The following is a 19,732-nucleotide window of genomic DNA, read 5'->3' as shown; positions in this document are numbered from 1 at the left end:
CAAGATTGGAGCACTTCTCCAAACTCAGGTCCGATCTTCAGAATTCCAGGGAACCCAGACTGTCAGAAATCCATGGTCTCCTGGAGGCCCAAGCTTGCTCAGGATTTCTGTTGAGTTCCTGTGCCTGGTGCTGCTCGCCAAGCCCTCCGTATAGGGCTCAGGTAGACAGCTAAGATCCCTAAAGTGCTTTGTGCTGGGCCCTGTCCCAGCACTTCATGTGCCACTGTATTCAGTTCTTAGCACCTTACCAAGTAGGTTTTGTTACTCTTTGTCCTACTCATTTCACAGGCTTGAAAACGGGGATGTGAATCCAGGCATTGACTCCAGGCATTGACTCCAGGCACTCATTTTTAACCATGGCATGTTTTTGAATAAACAAGATCCTTGTTTGGATATGTTGAATTCAGCTTTAACCTGGCCAGCTAAGACAATACATTTAGAAATAGCAGTGACTTATTAAGCACCTGCAGCCCAGGTTGCTTCTGCATGTTAGGGATCTGCTGGGGTCCTGGCCCATGCTGCCTGGCCTTGCCAGAGAAGTCACTTAAACCCATTTGTCAAGTTAATAGCCCCACAAATGCCACTAGCAGCTGAGCTCTTAGCACAGGAACCCAAGGAGGCTTTCAGCCTTGTTCGAATGAACCTTGCAGATGGTGCTGCCCTGACCTTGTGTCCAGTTCCAGTGACAGGCTCCCTCACAGGTGAGGCTGGCCAGGCTGGCACAGTCTGCTGTCTGCATGTCCCCAGCCTGGACCAGTCCGCCAGCAGAATCCTGCAGAGGACTCCCAGGAAGGCCTGAAGTAAGCTGTTACCATAGTAAGAACAATCTTTCCACCTGAGATACACTGTTCTCACAAAATCTCTGTAGACTGACTCACTCAACTAGAGGCCAGACAGACAGTGGACACACTCAGATGAGGGAGCCAACCTGGCACGCACAGGCATCCAGGCAGACCAAGCAAGGCACAGTGACAAATGATACGACACTGATGCAATCATTTAATGACACAGGAAAACACGTTATGAAACAAGCTACAAGTAGAGGGTAGAGGATGACTCACTTCATTCTGATAAAAAATGTACCCAAAACACTGGAAGGTTATGTTATCAAAATATGGACAGTATTTACTGCTATTCAGTGATTAAATATTCTTCTCTTTGCTTTTGTGTATTTTTTGAAAACATTATTATCTCTGAAACAAAGAAAAACAAGTTACTGGAAAGAGAAACATTATTAAATGCCAGGAGTCCAGCAATCAAGGTCTGAAACCCAGGATGTGACAGTGGTTGAGCCCAGATGTGGAATGATACCAGTCTTTCCTTTTCCTACTGGAAGGCAGTTTCCCGGACTGTTTCTTCTACATTTGACAGTCTCTGCATACTTAAATAACTGGTACGACAGCAAAATTACGTCAGGAACTTTGGTTTTAAATGACTACAAAACGTAACAACCATTCTGTAGTTACAAAACATACTGGAAACAAAAGAAAACACATTGGAAATCTAAAGTCCCTACAAGAATCCCTATTCGACTAAACTACTGACTTTGCTGCTCATTCTGACTTCTGTTCATTTTCAGTTTTCACCACAAATGTTTTTGTTTCATGGATCTGGAAGAGGCAATTTTTCTCAAAAAGATGCTTTGCCTTCTAAGTACTCTGCAGATTTGCAGGGGCTCACCAAAATCCAAATCACTTAAAACAAGCAAATGCGACTGAGGTGTTACTGCTCTCTGCCTTACCAAAAAAAAAAAAAAAGAAAAAAATTAGAAAAAAGTCTGTTAAGTTACCAAATGGAGAATAGAATATTATACCTGCAAATGAGGCTAAAAAAATCTCAGATCTCGCCTGCACCCCACCCTCAATGATAGGACTGCTATGGATGCTTTATTCAAGTAACAATGACAACACACATTTCTTAAAAAAATAAAATGGAGAAAGGCTCATTGTTTTAAAATCCAGCATATATAAAAACCAATGCCACCTTTAACCAAAGGAGCTTCTTAGGTATTCACCAAAGAATTTCATTTTCAGAAGGGGTCAACAAACTACTGTTAAGGTCCAGGAAACAGTCTAAATCAAAAAAAGTTAAAGGGCAACAATTTTCTGCATCACCATCACCACCTGTCCAGTGTACTAGGTCACCTGCCTTTTATGGCAGGCTGATACACAAAAATCTTCAGACACTAGGAAGGAACGGTACCAAAAAGAATTATATTAGAACAGTAACAAACTTGGGAAAATAAGATTTAAACTTAAAAATATACTATCATCACAAAGACTAAAAAGATCTCTTGCTTTTGCCCCCAGGCAATCAGGAAATACTGATCTCTTTTATATCCCCAAATAGGAGACTCTCTGGAAATAACAGGGCTCAGTGCCTGCAACCCAAGTCAATTCATAAATCCTAAAGCAACAGAAATGCCTCTGTTAGAGCATGGGGAAAATCCACTTCAGGATGTGTCTTCAGTGAGAGAACTGCCTGCCGTCAGATGGTTTCTTGCTGATGTGTTTGAAGATCCTGGATTTCTCCACCTTCTTGGCTTTCTGGTAGCCAAATCCCCCGCCACCTCCTCTCTTTTTAACTTTGCCGTCATTGCTGTTCACGTCTGAAGGGGAAGTTAAGGAAATCAAGCAACATTGACAATGATCTCCAATCTATCGTCTACAGGAGAACTAGCTGCTGTACCCAAAGTGCCTATCCTCCTCCTTGAGCTACAAAACACATGTAAACATTCCAGACAATCAAGAGTGATTTTTAAGCCGTCTAAGAGTTAGACAGTTACTTATAAGAAGTTAAGAGGTTTATCACCAAGTGTGTAGGAACACATTAAAAAATATCCCCGGTGTCAAAACAAATGACTTTCCTCTCCACCTGGACCTGATTCAGGAGTGCTTAGCAAAGTGAGAGTAGTTTTTCCTTCCACGTGGCTCAGCCTGTGTTCACAGCAGACTTGATGCCTATGATGGTGACGGCCACCCAAAATGCGGTCCTCCAGTCTCCGTGGGAGTTACTACCACAGTGTTAGTGAGCAGGCCTCACTCTAGCTGGCTGTTTCGTCTATTGAAGCACACATCACATATCATAACAGAAGCAACTAGACATATTCTTTGCCTTAATATTTTCAATGAATTTTTGCAACTTCCCGGTATGAAATATGCTTCAATGGCTATGAGAGGATGAAACTCTCTGAGAGGCTTCATCTTCTGTCTTCAGCTTCTTCAATGTACAGCGAAGCTGCACATTCACCCGAGCCCTGTAACGTGACCCCTCTCATGCTTCTCCCCAGAATGTACAACTATGTGCCTGTCGAATTCCTTTTTTTTTTTTAGAAAGCCTGAGCCATGAACTAACTGTCTGGTTCCCGTAGTCTTCACTATTACAACGAATCTGTGCCTCCCCCTTGTGAGCCCTGACCTGTGGACAGTGACTGATGCCTGGGCTTCCAAGCTGCAGCCAGAGCACATACACACCCAAGTGCTAAGCCCCCACAACCCCTGTCAAGCTCCTGTCCCTTAGTTCCCAGACAATTCCTAACAACAAAGAAAAGGATACTCAAATCAACAAAGGGAGGCACCTTGAAACCAAATGAGAGAGCAACCTGAGGCAAGTTTAAGTTATTAACATTAAAGATCTGTTTCAGAGAATGGGAATCGTATGCTCGGATGTATGACTTATATGCTTCCTGGGCTGACTTATGAAGGAAGTAGTTCTTTTCAATCAGTTTTTCAAGCTGAAATAGAAAGAAATATTGGCTTTAATAAAGTGAAAAAGCATGTTTCATATAAAACATTTTGCTCCAAGCTTTGTAATATCTGCAAAACCAGGCTGCAGTAAGAATAATGACCAAGTTCTTGTGGGGTGTGGACTGAAGGAGGCAGAAAGCACGGGGACGTGGGCGCCAGCACTGTGTTGTGAGACCCAAACAATCACAGTCCAAACCTCTGGCTGCATGGAAAGGGAGACTCAGAGGACAAAGACTATCAACAAGACACTACAGAGGCCATGCTGGGATGACCCCCACCCCGGCATACCTGAGACTGAATGTCTGAGATCTTGGACCAGGAAAACTCAAATTCACTTAATGGAACCTAGAAAACAAAAGCATGCAGATGAGTAACCCAGGATGGCTCCAATGCAGCTCATCAGGCACTGAAGAGATGGAAGGGTGACAACAGGTTGTGGAATTCCCTCAGGACAGACATCTGCTCCCTCTTGGGAGCCAGTGGGAAAGTCTTACCTTTCCTCTGCTAAGTGCACATGAAGCATGCTATGGAACTCTTCTGAAAGAACAGGTGAGGAACTAGACAGAGACCAGGAGGCATGGAAGCCTTTTCCTCTAAAGATCTCTGTGGACGCAAGGAAATGAAGCAGCTGGAAGGTCCCAGTTAAGAGAACCAAAAGTCCTCAGGAACTGCCCTGAGGTGTGGAAGCTGCCCCCACACTGCCCTGAGGTGGGAGTTTGCAACACCAGGTCACAAGGACCACAAACTCCTACAGGAAGGATCCTTACCAGCCATGACCTACTAGATAACTGGCAAAGTGCCAGGCCTATGGTGGGTGTTGAGGAAGAGAACAGCTGCCTGAGTCATGGGCTCTGCCCTCAGAGCCTGCAGCCCTGGGGAGACACAGTGGAAGTGACAAGACACCTGGATGAGCACTTGTGCTGGGCTGGGGGGGGACATGAAGGAGGGCAGGTCAGCAACAGCCTCCCAGGGGAGACAGCCACCAACGGAAGCAGAGGTGATCTAGAGAACCAGGAAATGAGCATCTACCGAAGAAGTGCAAAGGATGGAGGACACTTCCTAGAACAGCTCCTAGCTGGGGGTAGAGGACTTGCCAGGCAACACTGCACCAGGAAGGTCAAAGAGGAGCAAATGTCAGGTAGGACAAGTGCTCACAAGACCTAGCAACAGAGACCAAAGCCAGACGGGGGTGTGTGGGAGACAAGAATGAGGAGTTGAAATATAAACCACTTATCAAAAAGGCAGCTGAAGAAAGGCGACATGCTAAAACTAGTGATAGGAGAGGGGTTTAGGCTGGAATTGTTGTTTTATTTTCTTTGGTGAGAAACTTGAGATGGTAAGGAGCTAACTGCAAGGGGAGACATGGAAAACAAAACAGAGTCAACGAATAAGGGGCCGAAAGAGAAAGAGGTGGTTGTGGATGGGCCCCCTGGGGCCTAAGCCGCACAGAGAAGGTTGCAGGAGGCAGTGATGACTGGGTGGGTGTGAGGGACCTCAAGGGGCAGAGAAAGCTTCAAATAGGGTGAGTGTGAAGATATAATGGGGGAGAAGAAAGGTGGGGGATGCGAGACGCACCCTGCGTGACACAGAGCTCAAGGGCGGGGCTCTGGAGGGGAGTTTTCTGCTCACCTCTCCTGGGCTAACCCACGGAAATCTCATCAGCTAAACTGAAGCATCAACTGTCCTAACAGCAGGGCAACAACTCAGACTCCAGGACACACCCAGAGGTCATGCTTAAGGCCATGTGCAACGACAAACAATTCCTTCTGAGATGAATCTGTCCCTAAGTTAGGCTTTTCCAAGCAAAGATCTTTACCTTGGATTGCTTCAAATAGCGAAGGAAACCCAGTTCTTCGGGGCGCAAAATGAGCAAGGCATGCCCTCTTCCATTTAGGCCTCTGGCTGTTCTACCAACACGATGAATATATTCCTTTGGGAGAGAGAGAAAACCTTAGGTAATACCCTTGTTTCCACGGCAACCTGTCTGCCTTTCCAGAACTTGCAGGGAGTGGACAGAAGTGTGTCAGCACATCAGTGTGAGACGGTCCCCCATCCCCACCTGGTGGTGCCACACAGCCCACTGCCACACTCCCCAGAGCCAGCCCACCACTTCTGTAGGTACCATCCCAAAGAGGTAACAAGGCCATGACTGAGGCCAAGGAAAGCTCAACAGATATTCACACAACTCTATGATCTAATCAAATGACTATTAAGTATCCTTTAACTTCAAAAGAGCTCTTTGAAACATGTTTAAATACTGGCTCATGGTTTATAACCTATTGTTAAAAATCCCTACTAAAACTTATTTCACTACAGAAAGAATTGTATTTATCTCTGCAAGCAAAGTTTATCTTCTCCTGACACCTACTGCTCTTAACAGATCCTTCCAAGTGCGTAACATTCCCAACTCAGGTCCTCCCAATGCCTCTCAAATCTCCTTGCACAGACCCTCTCTGAGTCCTGCAAAAGCCCTCAAACACTATCAGTGTCAGAAAAATAATGCAGTCACTGTACAATAAAGCAGAACTGGTATAACTAAGGGATAAACGATTGGCTGTGGATTGTGGTATTTCTCAGGGAACCTGGGGAGAAACCCTGAGGATGCTAGTTACCTTGGGGTCATCTGGAGGGTCATACTGAACAATCCAGTCGACCTCAGGAATATCCAGCCCTCTAGCTGCCACGTCTGTACACAACAAAATCCCGGAGTCTGCATTGCAGAACTGGAAGAATGTGGTTGTCCGCTTATTTTGTTTCTGCCTTCCCTAGAACCAAAACAAAGCATCCATTAGAACAGGAAACTTGAGGCTGTTTGTGGGAGGTCTTGATGTAGAAATCCCGAACTGCTGACCTATGTTCTATTTCCCCAAGTGATGGCATCCATTCCTCCTTCTTCGTCTTCTCCCCTTCACCCCTGGCAAAGCTCCTTCCACACAGGGCAATCACGAACTACTGCCCCAACTACTCAAAATGATGTTTAGAGAAAGGGGCAATACCTCAAACCCCACCATCTACAGAACCTGATGAATGTAATCTGTTTTTAACAAACTCGCCATAATCACTTACATGAATGGCCAAGACAGGCAAATCAATGTAGTTCAGCAACTCGTAGTGGTATTTCACGGACTTACAGGATGAAAAGAAGACCATTAGTTTCTTCTTTCGGTTCTTCTTAAGGAATGTAAAGAGCAGGAGGAATCTCTTTTCAGAAGGACAGACAACATATCCCTAGAAGAGGTTTAAGTGAACAGATACAAAATAATCAGACATTTTCAGCTTCTTGAACCAATAAAATTTGATGGACAGCACAGATTAATACCGCATATACACTGTTATGCCTCACCTACAGCAAAATTACTGCCTTCGTCATAACAAAGCATCCCTAAAATAACACTAGTTGTAACTCTTCTGAATCCTTTTACTGGCTACAATCACTGGATACTAAATACCTTTCATTTTTCTGAGACTACCGGTTAGCAAGTTCTTGCAACTATAAGGTACCAATGGCTCTATTAGTTGGAACCCTCAAAGCATATCAATGACTCCCTTTTAGAAGGTACTTAAATGCAAGATCTCAAGTAACCACAGCTTAATAAGCACACTGTCCTAAATAAGATAAAGTTGGGTGAATGTATTTTTAAAAACTAAACAACCAATGAAAGGCTTTTAAGATAAACTGTTACAAGAAATATTTTATCCATCAAAGGACTCAATCATAAAGTTCCATTTTCTTTTCTTGCTGCAAGAAAGAATGGAAGTTCTTGGGCCAGGGACTGAATCTAAGCTGCAGGTGTGGCAATGCCGATCCTTTAACCCACTGCACTTGGCCAGGGATCGAATCCGCCCCTCCACCATGACTCAAGCCACTGTGATTGGATTCTTAAGCCACTGTACCACAGTGGGAACTCTCAAAGTTCTATTTTTAATCAGCCTGGTTTGGATCTTTTGCTAACTCATTTCCATAGCTATGTGCTTGAAACCAGCCTCTCCACCTAACTCACCGAGCACCTTAGGGCAAGAAATTATTTAAACGACAAACTTTTTTTTTACTCATGTAAAATTAGCATTGATATATTAAGTTAATGAACCCATCTATCTCATAGATGATCCTCCAAGCCCTTGCAAGGAAACACCAAAGGAGATCCTTAACACCGACAGTACTGACAGGACGCACCTGCTCAAGACCATCCACTGTCGCATTGGCTTTATCATCATCAACACCAACATACAAAGGCTCCTTTTTCAAAGAAATCCTCGCCAGGTCTTCAACTTTACGAGTTTGTGTGGCAGAAAAGAGCATGGTCTGTCTGCGTGCTGAAACACACCCAAATAAAAATAACCCCAATCTTTCAGGGAGTCTTTAGAATTGCTTCACAGCTAAAAATGCTCTCAGTAGAACTATCAGGAATGAGAGACAATATTAACTACAGACAGTAAAAAAGGAACACCACGGACAACAACATTATAACTGTGACGACTAGATAAAATGGACAATTTCCTTGAAAAGAAACTACTAAAGCTTGTTCAAGAAAAAACCAGAAAACCTGAATAGCTGGTATCTGTTAAAGAAACTGTAGTTAAAATCTTAATGTAAAGAAGACTCCAGCCCCAATAGCTGATGAATTCTATCGAACATTTAAGGAAGAAATATTACCAATAGTTCATAAGTTCTCCAGGACATTGAAGAGAGCTTACTTCTAAGATCATACCTTTTACAACAGTTTAGCTAAGTGAATCCAAAAATACATATAAAGGATAATGCATCATGATCAAGTGGAGTTTATTCCAGCAATGTATGTTTGGTTTAACATCTGAAAACTAACCAATATAATTTAACATACTGATAGGCTAAAGAAAAAAAATTTGATCATTTCCATAGACACAGTAAAAAGCATCCATCAGAATTTAACACTTTATTTTTAGAGCCGCACCTGTGGCATATGTAAGTTCTTGGGCCAGGGACTGAATTCAAGCTGCAGTTGAAACCTATTCTGCAGGGGTACCAACACCAGATCCTTTAACTGTACCCGGCCAGGGATCAAACCTGAGCCTCCGCAGTTGGATTCTTAACCCACTGCACCACAGGAGGAATTCCACCATTTATTTCTCTCTCATTTATTTATTTATTTAGGTCTCTTTGCCTTTTCTAGGGCCGCTCCTGTGGCATATGGAGGTTCCCAGGCTAGGGATCTAATAGGAGCTGCAGCCGGTGGCCTACACCACAGCTCACAGCAACACCAGATCCTTAACCCACTGAACAAGGCCAGGGATTGAACCCGCAACCTCATGGTTCCTAGTCGGATTTGTTAACCACTGAGCCACGACGGGAACTCCCCCACCATTTATTTCTGATTTCAGACAAATCTTAGCACATGAGGAACAGGAGGGATCATCCTCAGTCTGACACAGGGCATCTACAATAAAAATCTACATCTCATCTCATACTTCGTGATGAAAGACTGAATGACTTCAGGGGAGTAAGACAAAGACATCTTATCTTCTCTTTAAGTTCTGTTCAGTATTGTACTGGAGGTTCTGGCCAGTGCAGTCAGGCAAGAAAACAGTTACGTGAACAATTTTATTTATTTTTAATTTGTAGATGACATGACTGCCTACATAGAAAATAAAACAACTAACTTCATCTGAAGGGTTGGACTGAAAAATCCAGTTGGGTATAGTAATAATTACATTGCTAGACAGTATTTACGCATATAAACAATTAACAACTTGAAACAGAAATTTTAACGAAAGACTTAGGGATATTTCACAAAAGATAATAAAAAAACCCTGTATACTGAAAGCTCTAAAACACTGCTAGAGAAACCAGGGAGCTAATAAATGGAGATTTATCTCCTTCATGTGCTGAATGACTCAACACCATCTTCCACCAATGATCTATATTCAATTCAACCCCAAGATCTCAGAGAATGATCAACTGATTCTAAAATTCATATAGAAATGTCAAGGACAAGAACAGCTAAACAATTCTGAAACAGAACAAATTTCAAGGGTTAACACAATCTAATTTTAAGACTTAATAGGAGGAACTGGAACTTCCATACACTGCTGATGGGAATGTAAAACAGTACAAGTTAAACATACACCAGCCATTCCATTCCTAGGTAATTACCTGACAGAAAAGGAAATATGTGCCCACCAAGGGAGTTTTAGATGGATGTTCACAGCAACTTTATTTGTAACAGCCAAAAACTAAATGACACATTCATCAACAGTTAAATGGATAAACAAGTTGTGGCAAATCTATACACTACAACACCACTAAGAAATAAAGCAAAGAACTACTGACAGGTGTAAAGGTACAGGTGAATCACAGAAGAATTTGCTGAGCACAAGAAAACAGATAAAATGCAGACTGATCTGCAGTAACAGAAAGCAGGTCAACAGTCATCTGTGAGAGAGATTTGAGTGTTATGTAGCTGCTGGAAGTAGGAGAGGGTTGTTGCTACTGAGGGTGGGAGGGAGGGACTACAGAGGTGCTCCAACAAACTTTTTAGGAATTTCTGTCATGGATCATCAGAAATTAATCTGACTAGTATCCATGAGGATGCAGGTTCAATCCCTAGCCTCACTCAGTGGGTTAAAAATCTGGCATTGCTGTGAGCTGTAGGACAGGTTGCAGATACGGCTTGGATCTGGAGTGGCTGTGGCTGTGGTGTAGGCCAGCAGCTGCAGCTCTGATTTGACCCCCAGCCTGGGAACCTCCATGTGCTGCAAGTTTAGCCAGAAAAAAGACAAACAAAAACAAAAAACTTTTCAGCACTATGGAAATGTTTGCTGTACTGATTGTGGTGACAGTTTCAAGGTGTAAACAGGTCAAAACTTACACATTTAAAATGTGTACAGATTATTACATCAGTTATACCTCAATGAAACATTAAGAACTAAATCACATACCTGAGCCATGGTGCTGTTACAGACATATGCAGTCTATAACGTTTTAAATACTATAACCAAGGTATAACCAATGGTGGAAAGGATGGGAATGAGACCCATGTCTGGACTGTTTAACTAGCACTGTAACCTCTCAAATGGTGAAACCCCTGTAGTAAGTTACCAGTGAGACTGATGCTTATAGTGCAAACTACCTCTATGGTTGATTGGCACAACCATGTCACTTGCGTATATTAAAATTCTGACATTAATAGTTTTCACATAGGAAAAACTCTCACCTACTTCCATAGCTATTTTGCAAGCCACATGCAAATGCTAACTACTTACTTGGCAGAAGTTTAATAATTTGCTTTAATTCTTCTTCAAACCCAACATCCAAGATACGATCAGCCTCATCAATAACCAGACACTGTAGGTTTTTATACATAAACCCTGGGGTATTCTAACAAGACAAAGGACAAAGAAAAACTGTTAGCTGTCAAGTTTGTTTCACACAAGACAAAAGATGGGTACTACACAACAATGTTCCCCTACCTGCATGTGGTCCAGGAGACGGCCTGGGGTGGCCACAACGATGTTGATCCCATTGGCAAGCTTCTGTGCTTCAGCAGATCTGTTGCTGCCACCCATTATTAACCCGTATGTGTGCACATGGTGCGTCATCAGCTCCTTTAGAACACCAAAGGTCTGCATGGCCAGTTCCCGAGTGGGGGAGAGAATAAGGACTCCTGTTCCTAAAAAGCAGAAAATGGACATACAGTCAAAGTCAAACTGCAGTTACAACTACGAGCCCACAAATAGCTACAACAGACTTCCAGTGAGATAATGGCAGAAACAACCAGGTCACAGGCTTACCATTCCTGGGCATGAATCTTAACTTAACAATGAGCTCAACTGCAGGGATGAGAAATGCCAGGGTTTTGCCACTGCCTGTTTTTGCAGCTGCCAGAAGATCCCTAAAAAATAAAAAGGAAAAGGAGACAGAGGTTGAGTCTACTCATGCAACGAGTATTTACTGAATACCTACCAGTACTATCACAGATTTTTAGGCATCAAGGCTGATCAGAAACAAGTCTCTTCCTTCTCTACCCATGAAGTCATTTATGTGAGTTAAAGACTTAACTCAGAAATAACAACTGTGCTAAAAACAGAAGTGAACACTTTTCTCTAAACATTAGTCAATAACCTAAAGCCTTTAATGAAGGTTGGATATTTTACCCAATACAGTACAAAATCAACAGAAATACTGGTATTTCCTTTCCAAACTATTAGCACTAAGAAGAGGGACACTAATGCCCAAACCTCAATGTTACTCATACCTGCCTTCCAGAAGTGGTCTGATACTCTTATGTTGAATTTCAGTCATGTTCGTAAAACCCATTTCTTTGATTGCCCTCAGAGTATTCTCATTGACAAGATCAGTCAGCGAAGCAAATGAAGTATCCTCAAAAGCTCCTGAACAGAAAAGAGTTTACCATCAGCAAATTTACCTTAATACAGTTAACACTGCTATAGTTTCCTAAACTAGTGCTGCTGATTAAAAACATTATGACATTGGTGTTGAGCTTAGAAAAGTTTCTTCCAGTATGAAAAAACTAAATACCAACTATTCCTATGTAATATCAAGAAAAAGACCCTGTACTTTTAAAGTTTCTCCACTGCTTATGGTTGTGTAACTTAAAGTTCAGAGCTAATACTGTAACAAACTAATAATGATGGAGGTACAATTAAGGGACTTGTATGAAATGAAAACGCCAAAGCTGGGGGTGGGGTGGGGGAGACTGTTTGTGGGAAGAGAGTTCAGAGAGAAATCAAATGGTTAAGAAATCTGAAATAAAATGAAAGCATTCAGTACAATCAAATCTGACTACGAAGTCAAATAAGATTAGTTATTCTCACTGAGAGGAGTCAGGTATAGCCACAGATGTCAGACTATACTCACGTTATCAGGAGTGCAGTGGTTCCCCAGCAGGGGATGGCATCAGGATCACCGGGGACCTACTGCCCCACATGCCACTGCAGCGATAACCCAGGTATTAGCAACTTTGGCACTGCTAACATTTTCGGCTAAATAGTTCTTTCTTGTGAAAGGCTGTATACATGCATTACAGGATATTCTGCAGTATCTCTGACCTCTACCCACTGGATGCCAGTAGCCTGCCAACCAACGAAGCATGTTGGTGGCCAATCTTCATGGTTTGCCTGGGACAGAGGTAATCTGTGGGATGCAGGACTTTGAATGTGAAAACTAAAATTGACCGGTCCCTTTACATGGGAGGTAAGATTACCTTGGTTGAGAATAACTACTATAACCTTTGCAAATCTGATTAAGTAGGTTGGGGGATGGGCCTCAATATTTTAACAAACAGAACCCCCAAACCAAACAACTCAAGTATCTCCTAGACAATTCTGGTTGAGAGCAACCAATTCTAGCCTAAATTCTTGACTTTGGAGATAAAGAGCAGAGCCAAAGAAGGAGACCCTGGCATAAGCCCCTCAATAATGTTAACGTCCTCCTTTTCTTTTAGCCACTGAGCCAGCATCAAACCTCTGGGCTTCAGACATCCCGGCCAGCGATTTCCCCACTACAGCATGGACTGAGCTCTGGAAAGTGACAAACCAAAGGAATAGAGGACCCCAAGAGCTGTTTGTATGTCTGTCAAAATAGTCAGTGTTAGAAATAAAGAGAGGGGAAGACAAAGAAACAAGGAGTAAGCATACAATGTGGAAGATAAAAAAGCAGCAATTAGATATAAAATCATTTCTTCAATACTTAGATTTTCAAGGTAAATTAAATGTCACAACTGAACCTTCAAACTATAGTCCAGGGATGCATGACATTTTAAAGATCTACCTGGAAAACGCTGTGGAAGTTACCTGTTAGTCCCAGGGGCAGGCTGGGCACCTCAGTGTCATCATCCTTGTCTGGCTTTTCCACACTGTTTTCTCTTTCTTCAGGAGCCTGGGCACTGTCTCCAGGGTTTCCTTTATCTTCAGTTTTTGCTTTTTTTGAATCTTGGGTTTAAAGGACCAAACAAACAAAAAAAACCTTCAATTTTTTTTTTCTTAAAAATACCAATGAGATCACAAAGTAAAAGTGTGATGCAGAAAGGCATATTTTCAAATGCTGACCACATTTCCAGTTTCAATTTGCTAAGAATCTCTTTTTCATCGGTTGAAAAATTTGGTTATATTAAAAAAACAGGGGGAGACACAGACTTGCCAAGAAAACATTTTTAGGCTTCTTTATACACATACATACATAGATACATATATATGTATATATGCAGTTTATGGGCCAGGGATCAAATCTAAGCCGCAGTCGTGACCTATGCTGAACCCTCGGCAATGCCAGATCCTTTAAATCACTGTGCTGGCAATCAAACCTCCATCCTGGTGCTGCAGAGATGCCACCAATCCCACTGTACCACAGTAAGAACTCTTCATCACACTCTTAAATGTTCCACTCTGGGTCAAGTGGGTTACCTACCATACCAGGCTTTTAAAATTTTATGGCTGTTAGGATGCTGGTATAACAGAGCTGACCTAAACCAGAACTTAACACTGTCTGCAGTCCAGGACTGGCCTCTTCCTTGGACCTTCTACTACTCTTCTGGAAAATGGTCAGCCCTGTAGAACGCAAAAAGCCATGGCTATAATCATCCTTGTCTGGTTTTTCATCCTTTGTATGTCTGTCAAAATAGTCAGTGTTAGAAATACTGCCATGGCTATAATCAGCAGGTCTTCATGGCTTATCACTTCTGTTTTCCAAAAAAAAAACCTGGTTTTTAAAGGTTACCTACAGGACTTAAAACTCCCAGCCCTGTGATTCTATGTTAGAAATAATGTCACTTCCTTAGGCATACTCAGAACAAGAATCCTAAAGGCATTAGTAATTTTAGAACAGAATTACCATCACTTTATATCAAAACTGTAATGTCCAGTCCTTATGCTTCTTCTTGTTTCACTTTTTGCATAAACAATTTTTCCTAACTTACAAATGGACTGTAGTCTATATGCAGTAAAAAGACAAGTCATATATGTTTGGAAAATTTAAAGCTTCTTTCTAAACGAAATCTTTATTTCAGACAAGAGATGAACAGGACATGCTAACCCAGGTGCTGGCCAACTTTGTCTAAAAAGGGCCGAATAGTAAACAGTTTAGGCTTTGTAGGCCTTATGGTCTGCCACCATGAAGGCCAAGTCAATAAATGGGCATCCCAGTGTTCCAATTAAGCTTTCTCTGTAAAAACAGGCAAAAGGCTCAATAGTTTGCTGACACCTGTTCTGTCCTTTCTTGCAATCTCTGCTTGCTCATATAACCATTAAAATGCCATTCTTTCACCTAAGCTTATTCAATCCAATAATCTTCCAAAAGAAAAGAGCCTTCTCCACTTCCCAAATACTATCCTGGCCATTCGACTTGCTTGGAAACGTTCCATTTATTCAGATGCTTCCTAACTGCTATTTTATACACTTTGTATATCCAAATGAGATATACAAAGGTAGGAATTTATGGCAGGAAAAAGGAATGGGTAAAAAAAGAAGTGGGTAAAAAAAGAAGTAAATAAAAAAAGAATCATTAACCCGAAGTCCTGAGATACAGAAAGACCCAAGAAGACAGACTCAACTACCAGCCCAGATTTCTTTAGTCTCAGTAATTCTACAATTCTCTTTGCAAACAGATAAACCTAAAATACTATGTCATAGTATGCTCCGTTTATCAGAAAAAGCCCAGTTAAGTGCCAAAAAGAAAGCACCGTTCTATAATTCTAAGGATATTCTTATTTAAGAATGAGGTTTTCTTCAAGATTGTCAGGAATTGTAAAAGTTAAAACGCATCCCCCATCCCCTCCTCAATGTTCCCTTTAGCTACCAGAATAGTTTTTGGTATGCCAGTAGGTACAGGGGAGACCTGCATGTCACATGGGCATAATAAGGAGAGGAAATAACTTGAAAAATGGCTTAAGTTCAAATAAAATATAGTACATACCAGGACCAGCATCATCCACTATTTTTCTCTTCTTCTTTTTCTTCTTCTTTTTTGATTCTGAATTGAGAGACTGTGTTGCTGCTTCATCACTGGTCAATATGTTAGATTTCTTGGAGGGTTTTTTAACATTTTCCCCTGTTTCTTTAGATACATCTCCATTTTGGGCTTCTGACAAGCCTGCATTCACCGACTCTTTCCTGGACTTTTTAACTTTTCCACTTCCCACTGTTTCTTTAGATGTATCTCCATTTTGGGCTTCTGACAAGCCTGCATTCACAGACTGTTTTAGGGATTTTTTAACTTTTCCACTTACCACTGTTTCTTTAGATACGTCTCCATTTTGGGTTTCTGACAGGTCCACATTCACAAAGTGTTTTAGGGATTTTTTAACTTTTCCACCTCCCACTGTTTTAGATATGTCTCCACTTTGGGTTTCTGATAGGTCCACATTCATAGACTGTTTTAGAGATTTTTTAACTTTCCCACTTCCTACTGTTTCTTTAGATATGTCTCCATTTGGGGTTTCTGACAGGTCTGCATTCACCGACTGTTTTAGGGACTTTTTTACTTTTCCATCTCCCATTGTTTCTTCAGACACATCTCCATTTTGAGTTTCTGACAGGCCCACACCCAAGGTCCCTGTTGAAAACAGAATACACATTATGACAAAGGAGAGGTTTACTTAGAAACAGAGGAATCCCAAATGGGAAGAATCATGGCTTCTAAGACTGAAAGGATTTCGTTTTTACTTCCCTATCATGTACATTAAAACTACTCCCAATTTTACAGTGTTCTACTACAGGATAAATAAATTTAAAAAAGAAAAAGAATCAATGGAAAGGGAAAGCTGCACTCATTTAACTTAAAAAAAAAAAAACAAAAAAAACCCCACCTCTTTGTCTACAAGGAGTTAAGTCTTGGCCAGGAATACTTCGAAGTAGTTAAATATTTAAACAGATGGGGCCAAACAATGGTAGTCAGAAATTTACACTCTAATATTAGATATTTGACAAATATACTTTCCTAGATGTCAATGAATCAAAAATTCTGTTGATGAAACCACTCATTTGTCTCAATACTTTCCTATATAAATGGCTTGTCTTTACAAAATTTTCTGTTTATATATTGAAAAGACACCACCTCCTTTTCTTTCCTTTTTTTTTTTTGTTTTTTAGGGCCACACCTGCAGCGTATGGAAGTTACCAGGCTAGGGCTGAACTGGAGCTGCAGCTTCCAGCCTACGCCACAGCAACTCGGGGTCCAAGTCATGTCTACCACCTACACCACGACTCACGGCAATGCTGGATCCTTAATCCACTAAGCGAGGTCAGGGATTGAACCTGAACATTCACAGATACTAGTCAGTCAGGTCGGTAACCTGCTGAGCCAAAATAGGAACTCCCACAAAGCACCATCTTTTAATTGTTAGCTTTAACTACCCAGAATTCGTTAGTAATGCTTTGTTATTCTGTAGAAAATGAAAATATAAGGGGATTTTAAAACATTATCCCCAAACCCTGTTCTCTCCTCCAGGATATTTTCTTTCAATCAAATAGTCTCTGTAGACAATCAACTAGGGTAAGGAATTGTGCCCCCGACATTACTAACCAGTAAATATTACATTACCAACATAATAAACTAGGAGGTTTACTCTTACACAGGACCTAAAAAGGTTAACATAACTTCAGGATGTCTGGCTTACTGTCAGGAAGTTAGCACTGCAAATGAGGTAGGTCAAGAAAAGCGACAATCAAACAGAATCCTGTTTATGTTAAGTCTCTGTTAAGGATGCAAATATATAGAAGCTTTTGAGAAATTTATAACCGAAAGTTAGCAGTGACAGGAAGAGAGGGCATGAGAGTATGCACATGCATATACATGTGCAGAAAACACTTTTGGAGCTGAAAGTGAGGAATTTTTACAGGAGTGAAGATAACGTGCAGGTGAGTAGGGGCGGGCAAAGGTATCAGAATCGCTCTGTGAAAACACTGACACCCAGTTTGATTTGAAGCGATACAGACATGAAATGTGAAAGGAAGATGCGTGGAGAAGAGACACTCCACGTGTCTGAGAGGAGCGGGGGCTGCGGATGAAGTGGACCCAGAAGGTGGTGAGGGAGTCAAAAGGGAAATGGTAGAAGTGGGACAACCTGGTTTATCTGGAAGCACTGCCGGAGGCCTGGAACTCAAGAAGCCTCCAGCCCGAACTCTATAAGGAGAAACTGCTGTTCACAAACCTTACGGGGCAGATCTGGGGCCACGCGGAACGTCGACACCTGCATGGAACCTGACTTGAGGCTGCCTTTTCACCCTCCACAGCACGCGTGGCCTGCGGAGAGCTGCCAGGGCTACGTCGGAGCCGCAGTGCCGCCCCACCAGCGTCCCCCAGCCCAGCAGTCGCGCAGCGAGCCACGGCCCACGCGCAGGCTCCCTCCGCAACCCAGGCCACCGCGAAGCTCAGCGCAACTCACCTTGGAGCTTTAGGTTGCGCTGTCTCAACTTGAGGTTACGCTTCTCGATCTTCTTGCGTAAAAGTTTCATCGGTAAATGAGACATGTTGGCGCTGAAGCTCCTTCCCAGCCGCGCCACAACCCGGCTTCTCTGCTCTCCCGGGTGATGTTACTTCCTTTCCGGCCACACGTGCGATAGTCCGCCAGCCGGAAATGCGTCACAGGAGCGCGCGCGGCGGACGCAGTGGAAATGGGTCCGGACAGAAATGCTTCCCGGCGCGTGCGCCGTTGTACCTTTGGAGAACGTATACTCTGCAGCGCCCTCTATGGCAGCGGAGGGCCGGCCCTGCACTGGGTTCCCCTTGTGTCGGAGCCAGAAGCACACTGGGGCGATTTGGTAGTTGGAGCTTCCCTGGCGGGTAGAGAAAAGAATCAAGGCAGAGAGCCTTAGGGAGTCTCCATTTTGATGTTCCTACCCTCTTTGGATCCCGGACGATTTAGGTTGAGTAATACCTAAAATTGATACTTAAGTGTTTGCAGACTTGTTTGACCGTTTTCTTCTCTTTCTTTTTCTTTCTTTCTTTCTTTTTTTTTTTTTTTTTAGGGCCGCACCTGCCGCATATGGAGGTTCCCAGGCCAGGGGTGTAATCGGAGCTGTAGCTGCTGGCCTACACCAGAGCCACAGCAACGAGGGATTCCAGCCATGCCTGCACTCTACACCACAGCTCATGGCAATGCGGGGATCGCTAACCCACTGAGTGAGACCAGAATCGAACCCGCAACCTCACGGTTACTAGTCGGATTCGTTTCCTGTGTGCCACAACGGAAACTCCGACCCTTTTCTTGAGTGAGGAAAACACTTTCCATGTCACTTGGGACACAGTAATCCACACATAAATATGACAACACTTCTCAAAGCAATACGCCTACTCTTGTTACTCTTGTTTCACTCTGTTTTTCTTTTGCTACTGTTATTCCATCTTAAATTCTGAGTCCATTAAATATTCTGATTAGTATGCGTTTACATGGATTTTACTTCAGTATTTATAGATATTGAATGCAGTTTGAAAAACAGGGGTTTATAATCCCCAAATCTCACACCCACAGACCTTTTAGGAGTCCAGGCCAGAAATTACAATCTGGCTGTGTGTGGAAGTGGGTACATTAAACAAACAAACAAACAAACAAACAACTCCAAACCAACCAAACAAAAAACAACTGTTACCAACTGTTACAAACATTTAAATATTTAGGATAGGTCATATATCTTTTCTTTAAGAATTGGTCCCAATGGGCTCAAATTCCCTTTGTCAGTAATCAGTTTGAGCCCAACAGTAAGCAGAGGGTCAATGAAAGCTAGTATAATTTGTTCACTTGGAGTGACAGGGCATGAGCCCTGGGGATTAGACAATGGAGAGGGAGAATGGAGAGGGAATGATGGAGAGGGAGAAAACTTGGGAGGAAGTTGAAACAATGTAAATAAATTGACTGATAAATAACATTGAATTGGACAGGAGAACCAGGCAAACTGTGGTATGGTTAAATTGTTACTGATTAGGCAGGATGAATCAGAAATTTAAACTGGCACAGAAATTTAAACATCACCTGGGAGAACGGGCATGGGCATGCGTG

At 42.4% G+C, this 19,732-nt stretch overlaps 1 protein-coding gene across 1 annotated transcript; it reads right to left on the bottom strand.

Annotated features, from left to right (window-relative positions):
- Window positions 1–979: 979 nt before the first annotated feature.
- DDX18 (DEAD-box helicase 18) lies at window positions 980–18,306 on the bottom strand. Its single transcript, XM_047772092.1, has 14 exons — window positions 18,122–18,306; window positions 15,652–16,290; window positions 13,536–13,673; window positions 11,978–12,113; window positions 11,514–11,614; window positions 11,193–11,392; window positions 10,986–11,100; window positions 7,921–8,060; window positions 6,813–6,974; window positions 6,359–6,511; window positions 5,563–5,676; window positions 4,035–4,091; window positions 3,556–3,733; window positions 980–2,608 (listed from the first exon to the last, which is right to left on the bottom strand). The coding sequence occupies exons 1-14, from the start codon at window positions 18,204–18,206 to the stop codon at window positions 2,466–2,468; spliced, it is 2,361 nt and encodes a 786-aa protein (XP_047628048.1). The 5' UTR covers window positions 18,207–18,306; the 3' UTR covers window positions 980–2,465.
- Between the last annotated feature and the right edge of the window lie 1,426 nt (window positions 18,307–19,732).

Source organism: Phacochoerus africanus, chromosome 3 (assembly GCF_016906955.1).
Source record: "Phacochoerus africanus isolate WHEZ1 chromosome 3, ROS_Pafr_v1, whole genome shotgun sequence".
Taxonomy (NCBI): Eukaryota; Metazoa; Chordata; class Mammalia; order Artiodactyla; family Suidae; genus Phacochoerus; species Phacochoerus africanus.
Note: the sequence above shows the minus strand (reverse complement) of the source record. Positions and strands in the feature narration are given on the sequence as shown.

Coding starts and splice junctions, on each gene's coding strand:
- DDX18 (XM_047772092.1), bottom strand. CDS start 18,206: ATGTCTCATTTACCGATGAAACTTTTACGCAAGAAGATCGAGAAGCGT. Junction 8,061..10,985: donor AATTATTAAACTTCTGCCAA/GTAAGTAGTTAG, acceptor GGTGTGTTTCAG/CACGCAGACAGACCATGCTC. Junction 3,734..4,034: donor TCTCAGACATTCAGTCTCAG/GTATGCCGGGGT, acceptor TTTCTATTTCAG/CTTGAAAAACTGATTGAAAA.